Source organism: Papaver somniferum, unplaced genomic scaffold, assembly GCF_003573695.1.
Source record: "Papaver somniferum cultivar HN1 unplaced genomic scaffold, ASM357369v1 unplaced-scaffold_98, whole genome shotgun sequence".
NCBI lineage: Eukaryota > Viridiplantae > Streptophyta > Magnoliopsida > Ranunculales > Papaveraceae > Papaver > Papaver somniferum.
The window spans coordinates 152,241-168,441 of record NW_020652970.1 but is presented as its reverse complement, the minus strand read 5'-3'; the positions used below and the strand labels follow the sequence as shown (position 1 = coordinate 168,441).

Genomic DNA, 16,201 nt, shown 5'->3' with positions numbered 1-16,201 from the left:
TTATGTATCCTATTTTTTTAGGGGTATAATTGGCAAGCAAACTAGAATATATAATATATTTAAAAATTCGTGTCTTGAAATTTTACAAATTTTATCATGCCGAAAAGCTTTTAAAGAGATCTACACAATGAGTACAACCATCTATATCAAATTTAGAGTTTTTACGAAAAATTCGATAATGTTTATCCTCTTAGGCACAATTTTTGAAAATTGAATACATATCCATTTCGAAAACCATCATAAAGGATGCATATCATATTATGCAGTTATATTTTTGTTTATGCACCAATTAATTTTCCGTTGCAACTAATAAAATAATGTACATCCTCTGTTTCAGAATAAATGATATTTTTACTTTTTTCATATTTGTCTAATATTCAGTCGGCCCTCCCCACCGTGGCAGCGGTATTCTGGTATATTCATGACTATTCCAATCCAAAATGTTCTATTGTCTTAATGTGTAAAATTGTTTGTAAGCTGGATTCTCGAACCAAGTTCCACCGAGATCTTTAGATTGGCTTTTTTAAAAATCCTTAGTCCAAAGTACCAAATAAGGACGATTTTTAATATATATAGTATATATTATTCCAAAGAAAAATAAAAAAATTCCATTAGCATTCCTGATTAAAAACAATGTTACAAACTAACAATAGGCACGTAGAAAACGTAATATAAGAGTCAAGCACAAAGGTAAACTTCTTGTAGGGATTACACGTAAAGTTCAGAAGGAAGTCGAGGTGTAATGAGTACTTCAAGAGGAGTGGCCTTGGCATTCTGTAAGCCAGGGCATTCAGTCATATCAACCGGTACATTATTGGGTGTACTAAACTCAAATCCATGAATCAAACGGGCCAGGGCCAAAGGCAAAACTTGAAGTGCAAATGAAGTACCGGGACATATTCTTCTACCAGCTCCAAATGGAAGGAGTTCATAATCTTGACCTCTAACATCAATACCATTTTCTGTTAAGAACCTTTCAGGTTTGAACTGTAAAGGGTCGGACCACACTCGGGGATCACGGTGAATCTTGGATGCGTTTATTATTAGTTGAGTGCCCTTTGGGACGTGGTAGCCAGCTACAACGCAATCTTCCGTTGCTTTGCGCATTCCTGATAGCGGACCCGAGTATAAACGAAACTCTTCTTTGATAACAGCTTGGAGGTATACGAGGTTCTTGATGTCTGATTCTTCTACTTGTCTGTTTCTGCCAACGTGGATGTCCAACTCATCATGGACTTTCTTCAATTCATGTGGGTGATTCATTAGCAGAGATAATACCCAGACTATGCTAACCATATTTGTGTCAGCTCCACCCAGGATTAGAGTCTAAAACAATGCCAAAATCAATACAGTTAGTATTACATGCATAAATATGTATTATGGAGACACAATATATAACTAAGCATATAGCGAATTCTGAAACTTACCAAGCAGGTAGCCTTATTGATAGTATCCGCATCATAAATGTCAGACAGTTTTGTATTTTCGTCCTCGAGTATGTTCATCATCACATCCATAAAATCTTTTTCAGCCCCCTTCTTATTTGGTCCTGATAATAACCTCTCTTTTTTGTGTTCATCCAGCCATTCTTGCATCAAGGCATCTAAATCTTTCGCCACTTTCCTCATTACCTTCTGGTAACAACCGATATCCAACCATCCTAAAAACGGTAAGGCGTCAGAGGGAATGAAAAGTCCCACCAACCTAAAGAACTCTCTCAAAGCGTACTGGCATCTCGCAGCTTCATCATCTTCGGAAGCATCCCTAAAGTTGTATCTCTTACCGACAGCCATTTTCACTGACATATTCAAGGTTAAATCACAAACCCATCGTGTCATATCATGCAAAACAGGACCACCTCCGTTGGTTTTCTCTCCCCATGTCTGGTAGAGTTCTTTGACGGATGTATTGATCTCAGAAGCCCACACATGGTGTAAAGATTCAATACGACTGTGAGAAAGGACTTCTCTGTTCATAATCTTACGAAGTTCACGCCAATAATGACCATAAGGAGAGAACCCAAACATCGCCGTACCCATGATCTTCATGGCTACCTGACAAGGACGTGAAGACCATATTTTATCATTTATCGTAAAACATTCTTTCACCACCTCCCAGTCACTAACAATAAGAGATTTATGTACCCCGATGTTAATGGTGAAGACGGGTCCATATTTTTCAGCTAGTTTTCCTAGTGCTATGTGAGGAAGGTCTGGTCCACCTAATACAAGGAGATGACCGATAATCGGCCAACCTCCGGCTGGTACTGGTGGTTCTTTGAGTTTTTTTGATGATCTGGTTGATGTCTTCCATGTGAGACGTAAAAAGTATAGAAACAATAAAGCAACGACGCTACCAATTACCATTGTAGAAGATGGTGTTGAGATGAAGTAATTGTATAGATGATTCACATCCATAGTTAGGGTTTTTGATAAAATTATGATGGTGGAAATGAAAATGATTGAACTATTAATGAGAAAATAAAGGTGATGATGATGGGAGTATCTGAAGTGTTTGAATATTGGAAATGGAATTAGCTAGATGGATAAATTCATGTCTTTATGAGGTTTATTTATAGTACTACTTTGTCATGTTATTCAATGTGTTATGGTTTCTATGAGGATGACCTAGCTAGGTTAATTACTTGGCAAATCATAACCTTGAGTCGTAATATTATCTGGATCACGGTTTGAATTGAAAAGGTCGTGATAAGAAAAGATTGAAGATCAAATTTTGACCAACGTGTATTCTGGGTCAAAATGTTATGTTAGAGCTGAACAGATTTTGCACTGCACATGCAATATATCCTGCATGCATGTTATGACGGTTTATACGGCTTATCATAATAAATTTTTTTTTAATCAGCAAAGGGTTATCATAATTTTGACAGTCACAAAGTTTAGAGTTCTCGTATAATTAGTGAGCACAAGTTTAACATTTGTTGTAAGTTAGTGTTTGTTGCATATTCTCTAGTTAAGATTTTCATTGCTGAAATTATGTGCGAAGGGTATGTAATTTGTAATATGTAAAGATTTATTCTCTCACAAATCCTTTTTGTGGATTAATCGTGACATATCGAGCCATGCACTTTGACATGACGTTCTTTATCCTGATAAGGAATGTGTTGGCTGCATGCATGCACTGCATCGTAACCTTGAAGTTCAAACTTATTTGTTTTTGTCAGTTTTTTTGTTCTTTTCGGATCTAAAAGGTCAAAATGTCATTATTGATAAAAGTCTGTTGGCGAAACAGCCAACCCATATACACACAGATTAAAACAAAACAAACAGAACGCAGAATGCTACAACAAAGTCTGGAATCAAAAGATCATTAGTTAAACAATTTCAACAAATTCAGATTCTACGGTTCATGATTCTGTAAAATAAATATATATAGTATTCACCTGTCCGGGTTACAGCGATAGAACACAAAGGTGATTTCACATGAGCTAGATCAACATTTGCAACTTTTATGTTATTTTATTTTCTTGAAGAAAAGGACTTAACCACAACAAGTTTACCCCTAAGCGCACGCACCTTTCTAAAAGTCCACATATACAGACGTACGATATAGGAAACGGAAAATTGCACTGACGACTGTAATCATACATATCATCATGGAATTCAGGACCACAATTTTGACTTATGCAAACCAGAATAACAATATATACTAATTAATGCACACTAGTGACGAACTGGCATAAGTTGTCAAACCTTATCTTCTTGCACCAAAACTTTGAACGACTTCTTGATATTTCAATCTGTTCTAGAACAATTTACACGTAAGTAATAGTCTGACTAGCTAGCTTATGCAAACCAGCTGAATGACCACATCGCTCCCCCTTAATGACAACAAGACAATTGGAAAGCGCTAACCATTTGATATATGAACGTATTTTTGGTTTTCAATGGTGGACGTATTTTTGCGCAACTTAGTTGTGGTAGTACTACAAGATTACATTTGTGAATTCCTTTTTATTGTTATGAAACTTTGCGGTAGCAGTTTGTAATATCAGGACAATATTGCGACAAGAATTGGCACTTTTCTAAGAGCAAATCCATATTGTCGAAGAAAACTGAGATGAGTTCTTGAAGAACAGTGGCCAAGAGAGTGATTTGTATCGAGAGATTTTGTATTCCCATTACTATTTTGATGTTTGATTGATTTGGAATATAAAGTTGGTGCGACTAAATGTGGTTTTGATACCTTTCGAGACTAATGTGGTGACTGGTTAGTTTTTCCTGCTACCTTGCTTTTACAGGAAAATATGGATACTACCCCAATACGATAAAGAATAATGAGCTTCCAGTCAACGGAGCAAAAGGAGAACCCTATGGAAGTCACCAAGGGAACACATATATGCAGGAGCGGTAGATGTTTCACAAATTTATTGCTTTCGTTGAAAAGGATCACTTTAGATGAGAAAAGGGGAGATACTCGTAAGTTATTTTTACAGAATCACGAATTGGAATTATGAATCTATGATCATATTTATTTGCTTAACGCCTCTTTGCGTGCCCTCCACTAGAAAACGGCTAGAAAATGGCCTGCTAGAATTTCTCATATTCTGTAGCTAGCTTGTTTGGACGCAAGTATCATTCAACTATAACCTATTGAATCAAATTCGAAATAATAGACAGGATTTTCAGAGGGAATCACTGAAAATCGCGGAATAACGGATTTTGAGATATTACGATGAATAATAAGTAAACCAAGCACAAACAACTATAATAATACGAGAAATATAAATCAACTCACAAGACACAAGATTTATAGTGGTTCGACCAATACATACAACTTGTATATATTGTCTACGTCCACTTTAAGCCGCATCAACTCAAATCCACTATGAAGGAAAAACGATTACAGTGTCGTGTGAATCCCAGCAAACTCTTGGTTACACCGCAACAATTACCTGAGACGATAACCTTGTCTCTTGTTCCTCACCAATATGCTATCACAATGAAACCCTATCTTTTTACCCAAAAATCTACACAAGAAATCTCTAACCGATCTCTTTATCGTTTTCTACACAATATAATTCTACAAGGTCTAATTACCTATTTTTATAGGTTACAAACTTGGCCACCAAGAATTCTAGCCGTTTTAGGAAACCCCTTTCCTAAATAACCACGACTAACTTTAGGAAATAATAATTAGTCTTCAATAACTAACAATCTCCCACTTTGAAGACTCATTTATTATCTTCAATTTTTTTTTTCAACTTTGGATTTGACGGTGCTAAAACATCTTCCTTGTCAGCGCGGCTCCCCTCTCATATCCTCATTCTGAGAGACCAGCTAAAGCCTTGCAGAGCTTTAGCTTGTCTGATGTAACTCCCTTGGTAAACATATCCGTCGGATTCTTCGAACCAAGAATATTCTCGAGCTTCAACTCTCCTTCTTCTAAGAGATCCCGAATGAAATGATAACGAATATTTATATGCTTCTAACTAGCATGATAGGTTGAGTTCTTGGCTAAATGTATAACATTTTGACTGTCGCTAAACAGAACATTATCTCCTTGTTCCTTTCCCAACTCAGCTAATAATCCTTGTAACCAAATTATCTCATTGCTCGCTTCCGTCACCGCTACGTACTCCGCTTCCGTAGTAGACAATGTCACCAATTTCTGTAACTGTGAGTTCCAACTCACTACAGCTGACCCCATAGTATAAACAATAACTGGTCGTACTTCCTGTTTTATCTACATCACCTGCGAAGTCTGCATCCACATAATCCTTCAAGATAGAACCACCTCTTTCATAACACAATGGTACGTTTTTGTTACCTCTCAAATACCTGAGAATCCACTTCACAACTTCCCAATGTTTTTTTCCTGGGTTGCTTGCATATCTACTCACTACTGCCACTGCATGTGCAACATCCGGTCTCGTGCACACCATAACATACATTATACTCCCAATAGCTGAAGAATATGGTACGTTAGTCATGTACTCCTTTTCTTCATCTGCCTTCGCACACTGCATACTTGAAAGACGAATCTGATTTCCAAGTGGAGAACTAACTGGTTTAGCATTCTCCATAATGAACCTTTTCAACACTCGTTCAATATATTCATCCTGACTAAGCATAAGAATTCCCTTAGCTTAGTCCCTTATGATTCTCATACCAAGAATCTGTTTTGCTTCACCAAGATCTTTCATATCAAACTCACTTGCTAATTGTTTCTTCAAATTCTCAACTTCTTGTAGAGATGTTATGGTAACCAACATATCATCCACATACTAGTAGTAATATGATGTAGTCAGAACCATTCCTTTTGAAGTAACATCAATGATCTGCATTACACCGTGAGTAACCACTTCTATGCATGAAGTTATCAAACTTCTTATACTACTGTCTCGGGGCTTGTTTTAAGCAATACAAACTCTTCTTTAGTTTGCACACCATCTCTTCCTTGCCTTTTCCTATGAATCCTTCTGGCTGCTTCATGTAAATTTCTTCATCTAGGTCACCATGAAGATAAGATATTTTTACATCCAACTGTCTAAGGTAGAGATATTCAGCAGCCACTAGACTTAACACTACTCTAATAGTAGTCATCTTTACAACTGGAAAAAATATCTCGTTGTAATCAACACCAGGTTTCTGGTGAAAAAATTTCACAACCAACCTCGCCTTGTGGTGAATTTCTCCATTTGCTTCAGATTTCATCCGATAAACCCACTTGTTATACAACACCTTCTTACCTCTTAGTAATTTTGCTAACACCATGTGCCATTCTCATCAAGTGAATTCATCTCATCCTCCATAGCAATTTGCCACTTGATTGAATCATCAACCGCTACTGCTTCCTTAATATCTTCAGGTTCACCTCCATCCGTAAGTAATAGATAATTCAAAGCATACCTTGGGTTTGGTTTAGGAGTTCTTGAAGATTTTCGTACTTCTTGTGAAACTGTAGGAATAACTCCCACAGCAGTAGAAGTCTCTTCAACTTGTACTTCTCCGCCATTAGCAACATCATGCTCTTATTGTTCCACACTTCTTCCAGAAACATCATCAATATCGATATACAACTCCTTATCGACGTTGCTTGACCTGACATCTTCAACTTGTGTTGTATTCCTGTCCTTGTACAGCTCATTCTCATTAAAAGTGACATCTCTACTTCTAATAACTTTGTGATCCTCGTAGTCTCAAAGTTTATACCCAAAAGCGTCAATTCCATAACCAAGGAATATACACTTCTTTGCTTGAGCACCTATCTTAGACCTCTCACGGGACTAAGATGAACATAACCAACACAATCAAAAACTTTCAAATATGAAATATTTACCTTTTTTCCAGTCCAAACCTCCCCTGGTATCTTCATATCTAATATACTACTAGGTGTCCTGTTAATTAAATAAGCAGTCGTCTCTATTGCATGTGCCCAGAAGATCTCGGGCAAACCAGACTGCAACCTCATGCACCTTGCACGTGTATTCAACGTCCAATTCATACGTTCTGCTATTACATTCTCCTGTGGCGTCCTTGGAACTTTCCTCTCCAAACGAATTCCATTCTTAGCACATAACTGTAAGAATTTTGTTTTGTCATACTCACCACCGTTGTCTGACCTTAGACACTTCAACTTCAGACCAGTTTTTGTTTCAACCAAAGCTTTCCACTTCTTAAAAAATTCATACGCCTCGAACTTATTTTTCATGAAGTAAAGTCATACCTTCCTTGAGTGATCATCAATAAAGGTGACATAATAATGGAATTCGATGTGAGGTGCAACATCAATTGGTCCCCATACATCGGGAACCAAATCAAGTTTCGTGTTTCTCAAGTCTCTTCCTCCTCTGTTGAAGCTACCCGTTTTTGCTTTCCAAGAACACAGTCTTCACAAAAACTCATATCAACAGACTTCACCTTTGGTAGATATCCTCCCAAACGTAGAATCTTCATGTTATTCTCACTCATGTGCCCTAATTTTCTATGCCATAAGTTAGTGTCTTCGCCACTACTAGCCACTGCTAAAGTAGTTCTATCTGAAGTCTGGTATAGGGTATTGACTCTAACTCCTCGAGCTAACACCATAGCCCCTTTCTTTACTTTCCAATTGTGTTTCGTTAACACAACTTCACAGTCATCATCACAAACTTGGCCCACAGACACCAAGTTCTTCTTCAAATTTGGAACGTGTCGTACATCCTTCGATTTTCATGTCGAACCGTTGACTTTAAGATCACATCACCCAAACCAATGATGTCGCATGCTTCACCGTAACCCAATAATACTTGGCCATAGTAGCATTTTTTTATAAGAGATCATAATACTCTTATCACCTGTCGCATGGAAAGAAGATCCGGAGTCTATAATCCAAGGTTCATCTTTCTTGTCCTCATAGAGTAGTAGAAAACCTTCCGTAATCACCTTCTTGTTATCAACAAGGACATTCACCGGTTACGCAGCTGCAACTAAGTTGACCTCTTCTTGATTACCTTTGTTTCCACCATTATTAGCACCTTTGTTTTCCGGACAATCGCGCTTGAAGGGTCCTGCTTTCTTACACGCCCAACACTCAACAACACCTCTAGCCCGGGATTGAGATCTCCCCCAAGACTTTTCTCTAGACTTCCATATGGATTTGTTATTATTGTTCCTATTTGAACTCCTGCCTCTATCTTCTTCATGCATACTTAAGGACGATCTTGAAGAACTAGAAACATAACCTTGTTCTATTATTCTTTCCTCTTCAGCAATTAACCTTTGTTGCACATCATCAAGCTTCAACTTCTCGCTCCCTGCAGAATCTAATGGTTGTCGTTGCAGTCTCCCAACTCTTTGGTAATGATGACAACAAACGTAAAGCTTGAACTTCATCATCAAAAGTAATACTAACTTTTGAAAGTTGATAAATAATTGATTTAAACTTCCCAAGATGTGCTGAAATCGCTTCGCCTTCTTGCATCTTCAGATTGAATAGTTGTGCGCACAACATAATCTTCCCCGAGGCTGATGACTTTTGATACAACTTTTAAAGTCTATCCATAAGGTCCTTCGTACTAGTAACCTCTTGTACGTTATTGTAGACCTCCTCCCTTAGACATCTACGGATCACGGCTACACACTTGCGATTAAGAGTTGTGCATTCATCGTCTTTGCGTGCTCCCTTTTTTGCAACTCCACCCAATGGATCAGCAATGTCTTTCTCATATAGGTAGTCTTCCATCTGAGACTTCCAAAACGCAAAGTTCTTCCAATTAAAAACTTTAACCCTAGCTACCGTAATTTCGTTATTATCACCCATAACACCCACTCCAATCGTACTACGATAAACCCTAAAGCTCTAACCCGAGCTCTGATACCAGTTGACAGGATTTTCTTAGGGAATCACTGACAACCGCGAAATAACGGATCTTGAGATATTATTATGAATAATAAGTAAACCAAGCACAAGCAACTATAATAATAAGATATAGATAAATCAACTCACAAGACACAAGATTTATAGTGGTTTGACCAATATAACTTGTATATATTGTCTACGTCCACTTTGAGCCGCACTAAATCAAATCCACTATGAAGGAAAAATGATTACAATGTCGTGTGAATCTCAGCAAACCCTTGGTTACACTGCAACAAGTACCTGAGACGATAACCTTGTCTCTTGTTCCTCACCAATATGCGATCACAACGAAACCCTAGCTTTTCACCCAAAAAGCTACACAAGAAATCTCTAACCGATCTCTTAATCATTTTCTACACAATATAATTATACAAGGCCTAATTATCTATTTATATAGGTAACAAACTTGGCCACCAATAATTCTAGCCGTTTTAAAAACTCCTTTCCTAAATAACCACGGCTAATTTTAGAAAATAATAATTAGTCTTCAATAACTAACAATACTTTGAGTCAAAAAATTCTCTCAAACACTGGCCAAGACTAAGAATGAGAGGGGCGCAAGGTTAAATGTAGCTTGGCTAGCTAGAAGATTACTTGTATAATAATACGATATACCGCTACTTTTGATCAACTATCAGTTATTAAATGCGTGGGATGATCATGCATGTGCCACGGTCAGATAGCGGAATCTTCTCCAAGTGGTGTATAATCAAGGATGATTTAAGTTTTTCCAAGTCGATTCAAAAAGAAATTTGGGAGCAAAAGAGGAACGCTAAAAGTTGCGTAACAAAAAACGAGTTGATTGGGTAGAGGTCTTAAAGTCGAGGAAAATTAATCAAAGTCGGAAGTTTGCATGAAATTCATTCAATCATGGATAAGAAATGAAGGGAGTGGTTTTTACTTTTATGATTCATCCATGGGAGCAGCTCCTCAAAGTGTAGTGGGTCAGATCAATCATGTTAAGATATTATCGAGTCAAAGTGTGGTCAGATGGTCAATTTTTTTATCCAATGTCAAATTTTTTTGGAAAGTTTCAATCACATTGAGAGACAAGTCTTGCGGTAGAAGTTCCACTTTTCTCACCTCAGCATTTGAAAAGTTTATGGAAGGTCAGGTGTAACAGTGAAATCGTATAAATGCTAATTAAAATATCGCTTTACGCTAATAGAAATAGCTTTAGAAAAACATTGATATGAATAACCTTTTACGTTATTCAAAATAGGGTTTTACGTTATTAAGATCGGTGTTTTTTTCTCAGCCATTAGATTTTTAATAATTCTTTTTAATCTAAGGGTCAGAAATAAAAAACATTACTCAGAAAAGTCATTTACGCTATTATTAAGATTAGCTTTTTTCGTTGTTTTGATTGGCGCTTTTTGTCACCTAGTGCACTATTCTGAATATCGTTTTAGGCTAGTCTGATTAGAGTTTCCATGCTTTTACAGGGCGTCCCACGAAACCATGAAACACTGTTTGGATTTTCGGTAAAAAACAACAACTTGGAAACCAGTAAATTTGATATTCCACAATTTATCCACATTTAAAATAGCATGGATTCCACCATAAAACATGCTTTTACTGGGTTTTGATTCCAGACCCGTTATAAAATTTACTCAAAAATTGGTGGCAATAAACAAATTAGAGTTAGAAATGGTATCCGACAGCACTCTTACGACCATATTTCATTGCATATATTATTCATGTTATTACATACTTGTATAAGCCTGATCAGCTAGGACAAAATGAGTCTCACAACGAAACTAATTTCGTTAGGTTTTTAAAAAAATCAGCAGTAAATTGGAAAAGTAATTTTTTTACAAATTACAGTTAGCTGGTCTGAGCTCAAAGAGTAAATAGACCAACTAATTTTATTGATATATTTCAACACAATACAAACTCACTTACCGCGTTAACTACTCAACATTCATAAAGTTCGGGAGAAAGCCGTGGAAAGACAAGAACTTCAAGTGGGGTGGATTTAGCGTTAGTCAGTCCAGGGCTCTCTGTCATATCAATAGGTGCAGCAGTAGGCCTCTTGAAGTCGAAACCATGCAGCAAACGAGCCAAAGCCAACGGCAAAACTTGCAGTGCGAAAGCAGTACCAGGGCAAATTCTTCTACCCGCCCCAAAAGGTAAGAGTTCAAAATCTTGGCCTCTAACGTCCATGCCTTTGTGCTCTTCTAAGAATCTCTCTGGTTTGAATGATGTTGGATCAGACCATACTCGTGGATCACGATGAATCTTTGAAGCGTTTATAATCAAACGGGTTCCCGCAGGTACGTGGTAACCAGCTACGGTGCAATCCTCGGTTGATTCCCGGAGACCGGACAATGGACCTGAGTATAAACGCAGAGTTTCCTTCATTCCAGCTTGGATGTACACGAGGTTTTTGACATCTGACTCGCTTACTTGTCTGTCTCTGCCTACGTGGAGGTCTAACTCATCCTGGGCTTTCTTGAGTGCATCTTGATGGTTAACCAATAAAGCTAACGCCCAGACTGAATTTACCATATTTGTATCAGTTCCGCCCAGGATTAGAGTCTGCACGTCACAATATACAAAAACAAATCAATATCCGTCACACAAGCAATCAAATCAAATCAAATTAATCATAAAAGGTGTTTGTTTAATTAGTTACCAATCCGGTAGCTTTGTTGACGGTATCGGAGTCAAATTCCGATATTTTTTCATTTTCAAGTATAGTCATCATAACATCCATGAAATCTTGATCACCTCCTTGTTTTCCTTGCGCTTTCAATAAAGCTCTCTTCTTCTTATGCTCATCTAGCCATTCTTGCATCAACTCGTCGAGTTCTTTCGCAACTTTCTTCATCTCCTTTTCATAACCACCGATATCCAGCCATGCCAAGGACGGCACGGCATCCGATGGCACAAACAAACCCACCAACCGAAAGAAATTTCTCAGGCCATCTTGGCATCTCTTAGCTTCGTCGTCTACTTTGTCAGCGCCAAAGTTGTACCTTTTCCCGGCAACCATCATCACTGACATGTTCAGCGTCAAATCGCTAAACCATTGTTTCATTTCAACCAACGCTGGTTTCTTCCCGCACAGACCGTACAGCTCTTTAATGGATGTGTTAATTTCTTTACCCCATATGTGATACAAGGACTCGATACGACTGTGAGAAAGAACTTCTCGGTTGATGATCTTACGAAGCTCGCGCCAGTAATCTCCGTAAGGAGCGAAGCCGAACATGGCATAATCGTAACCCATGTGTTTCATGGCTACTTGACGTGGTCGAGAAGAGAAAACCTTGTCGTTGGTGGTGAAACACTCTTTTGCGACCTCCCAACTGTTGATAACAAGTGCTTTGTGAACACCTATTCGAATAACAAAGGCGGATCCGTATTTGTCTGCTAATTTCCCCAGTGTTATATGAGGAAGGTCAGGTCCGGCTAAGAGCGGGAGATGACCGATGATTGGCCATGCACCGGCTGGTTCAGGTGCCTGTTGTAACTTTGATGATGATTTATTCTTGGTACCGAATCTTTTGATGATGAAGTAGACAAGTAGAGCAATTGAAGCAGTGCCGTAAAACAAAGTGGGTTTTGAAACTTGATTCAGTAAGTCGAGATTTGCCATTATGTTTGTTTGGGGAAGTAGGAGAAGAAGATGGTTATGGCCTTAGATGATGAGCTTTATTTATAGTCCCTTTCAAGTTCAAGTGTGATGGATTCATGTATGGAGGGAATATTATAATGTCAGACATCACATTTTTAGCATCAAGATTTAAGAATCAAGGGGAATTGGATAAAAAGTTCCAAGTTTTTGGATGTTGAAACTTTTAGTCAAGTCAAAACAAATGAAATTGACTTTTGACTGGCTCTGCCTAAAAAAATACTAAAATAGACAGATGGTGAACTTTTTGTTATCAAAAAGTACACGTTCTTAGATGTTGAACGTTTTGTTCTTATGCATTAAAATGAATTGTTGGGAGCCGAAATGATGTATGCCACCTTCTTAAAATCAATTGTTTTGACTGCGTTTTTGTTCTCGTAGCGATCCTAGCCTAGGAATGGGATGGTGACGTCTTACATATACATATACACTAGTCACTTCGATGTTTCGTGGGGGAAAGCGATGAGAGTGTTTACTATACGATATACAGGATATTTATTGATTGATTTTATTTTATTTTTGTAAATTAAGTGCATTGAAAATAACTAATTTAGGAAGTTAGCAACCCTTCAGCTGAGTGGAGTGGAGTAAAAGTAGGAGATGATGGTGACAGGATGTAGTGGCTAAAGCCCTAATTCAAATGCATTGAACTTCTCTCTGCTCGAATGCAGGGGATGTGAGCGGGGATTTAAAAATAGGCGAGCTTTCGGATATCGCCAGAAAAAGTGATAAAGCGAGGTGCATGACGTCGCTTTTGTGAAATTCAGCGATGTACTGGACGTCGCTTTTAGGCGACGCCTTTCCCCTCGCTCAGAAAGTCTTAGCGAGTACACCTGGTGTCGAACAAACCTTACTTACATGACTTTCATCACCCCTCACAGACAAAATCTCACTTGGTGGACCTCGTCAAGGTGATATTGTCGACCTCGCCCATATTGAAATTCCCTCCCCCACCGCTCCACTCAGTCCTCTCCTCCTGGTGACGTGTCAACACTGCTCAACCCATACATCCCCTCCTCCACTCCACTCAGCCTTACATCATGGTAAGTAGAACCATCAAATATAGGAGTGGAGGATTTCATCCTAACATTAGATTTATCTACTTCAAGAGCATCCTTAATACAAGAGGGAGGTGTAGTACTCCAATTCAAAATATGACTAAAAGTTTTGGTTTCTTTGGCCAAGGTATCTGCTACATTGCTTGCAGTTCTAGGGATATAAAAAAAACCTAATTTTTTTTGACAAAGGTTTAATTCACTCTTGACTTCTTCCATTATGGCTTGATTCTCCCATTCAATTCCTGAATCTTTCCCATTCGGATATTCAAAGAGATTTTTGCAATCTCCTTCTACCAAAAAATTGGACAGTCCTTTTTCAACTGCCCATTTTACTCCCTGCAGCAATCCTATTGCTACCGCTTCTTCAACGGTAGAAGCTGTGAATGGTCCTGCTCATCCTTGCTCAAAGTCACCTGCATAATTCCTAAGAATTAAATAAAAACCTGCAGACATAGTCATTGAAATCCAGGCTGTATCTATATGGATTTTCAATTGTGCCCTCATAGGAAGGGACCAAGTAGAGGAAATCAATCTGTCAGTGTTCACCTGTTTGATAGAATGGTTTCCTTTAAACCAAAAATCTAAGAATCTTTGTATTTCTAAACTTAATTGAACACTGGATTGTTGGGTCTTTTCAAAAACTCTATTGCATCTCTCCTTCCAAATAAACCAAGCTTTTGTTAATATTAGTTCTATAGAGATAGTTGGATTTAGTTTTCCCAACCAATGCTTGAAAATATCTAAAAAGGTTGTGGTACTGTTAAAACAAGGTTCCACAGGGTTTGGCTCTGCAGCCCAAACAGATTTAGCAAAGGGGCAAAAAATCAGAAGATGTTCTACAGATTCAACTTCATTACAACCAAAAGAACAGTTGGATGAATATCCTCCATAAATTTAGATAGCTTCAAGTTTGTGGAAAGTGCACTTTGTAAGCATTTCCAAGCAAAGATTTTTATTCTGTCAGATATCTCTAGATTCCACAACTTTTTTCAAAAAGAGTCAGGTTGTCCTAAGTTGTAATGGTTCACTGTTTTCTCATTTAGTTTGTTGTACATGGGCTTGACAGTAAAGATACCAGACTTAATAAGCAGCCATCTTAGAGTGTCAGGTTTTCCTCTCGCTATTCTAGTATTGATAATCTTTCAACGATGTGATTAGGGAACATTTCCAAAATTTAAGTAGAATTCCACTTCCTTGTGATTGGATATATAAGATCTTTCACAAGTGTTAAATGGGTGTTTGTGACTGTTTTCCAGCTACTGAGGTTGTTTTCCAAGTTAAGGATCTATTTATCTTCCCAAATATTAGTGTTATAACCATAACCAATTTCCCAAATACAATTTTGTTCTACTAATTGAATACCTTTACTTATGCATCTCCAAATCCAGGAACTAGTTGTTGTTTTTTTTTGCCTTGGAAGGAGAAGTATTCCTAAAATATCTAGGTTTTAATTGAGATACCCATAAGGCTTTTGGTTCTGTTAAGAGTCTCCAAGCTAGTTTAGAGATCATAGCCAGGTTAAATTTATGAGCATTTCTTAGACCTAACCCTCCCTTGTATTTAGGCTTACAGAGAAAAGAATAGGATTTAAGGTAGTATCCCTTATAGTCTGTTTCTTTACCCCACCAAAAATCTCTCTGTAAAGTATCTATTTTATTCGTAATTTTCTTAGGAAGGATAAACAACTCTTTTGATAGATGGTCATACTCGCTAAAGTTGCCTTATTTAGGAAAAGTTTACTTGTTTGAGCAAGAATCTTGCCCGTCCATATTTTTATTTTGTTCTCCATCTTAGTAACTAAACCATCAAAAAGTTTTATTTTTGCCTTGGTAATGAAAAGTGGAGTCCCTAAATAGGAGTCTAGAGGGGTTTTTTTTTCAAACAAGTTTACTTATCATTCTTTGTTGTTTAGGTTGAAATTTTTTACTAAAGTATATCCCTGATTTTTCAAAATTAATGAGATGACCAGATGCTTTGCCAAAAGATTCAATTAGAGCAAGCATGTTATGACATTCTCTTAAATATTCTCTAATGAAAAGCATGCAATCATCACCAAAAAAAAGATGAGAAATAGGGCTATTATTAGGAGTGATTTTGATACCATTTATTAACTTCTCATCCTCCCCTGCTATAAGCATTC

General features: G+C 37.6%; 2 protein-coding genes across 2 annotated transcripts; both read right to left on the bottom strand.

Moving 5' to 3' along the window:
* Positions 1-588: 588 nt before the first annotated feature.
* Positions 589-2,550, bottom strand: LOC113346186 (cytochrome P450 CYP82D47-like). Its single transcript, XM_026589761.1, has 2 exons — positions 1,428-2,550; positions 589-1,326 (listed from the first exon to the last, which is right to left on the bottom strand). The coding sequence occupies exons 1-2, from the start codon at positions 2,415-2,417 to the stop codon at positions 709-711; spliced, it is 1,608 nt and encodes a 535-aa protein (XP_026445546.1). The 5' UTR covers positions 2,418-2,550; the 3' UTR covers positions 589-708.
* Positions 2,551-11,013: 8,463 nt separating this feature from the next.
* On the bottom strand, positions 11,014-13,025 carry LOC113346184 (cytochrome P450 82C4-like). Its single transcript, XM_026589760.1, has 2 exons — positions 12,002-13,025; positions 11,014-11,904 (listed from the first exon to the last, which is right to left on the bottom strand). The coding sequence occupies exons 1-2, from the start codon at positions 12,965-12,967 to the stop codon at positions 11,281-11,283; spliced, it is 1,590 nt and encodes a 529-aa protein (XP_026445545.1). The 5' UTR covers positions 12,968-13,025; the 3' UTR covers positions 11,014-11,280.
* Positions 13,026-16,201: the final 3,176 nt, after the last annotated feature.

Bases quoted from the DNA above. Each gene is read 5' to 3' on its own strand.
- LOC113346186 (XM_026589761.1), bottom strand. From the start codon at position 2,417: ATGGATGTGAATCATCTATACAATTACTTCATCTCAACACCATCTTCT. The intron at 1,327-1,427 runs GTAAGTTTCAGA...GCATTGTTTTAG, and splicing joins TCAATAAGGCTACCTGCTTG to ACTCTAATCCTGGGTGGAGC.
- LOC113346184 (XM_026589760.1), bottom strand. From the start codon at position 12,967: ATGGCAAATCTCGACTTACTGAATCAAGTTTCAAAACCCACTTTGTTT. The intron at 11,905-12,001 runs GTAACTAATTAA...TGTGACGTGCAG, and splicing joins TCAACAAAGCTACCGGATTG to ACTCTAATCCTGGGCGGAAC.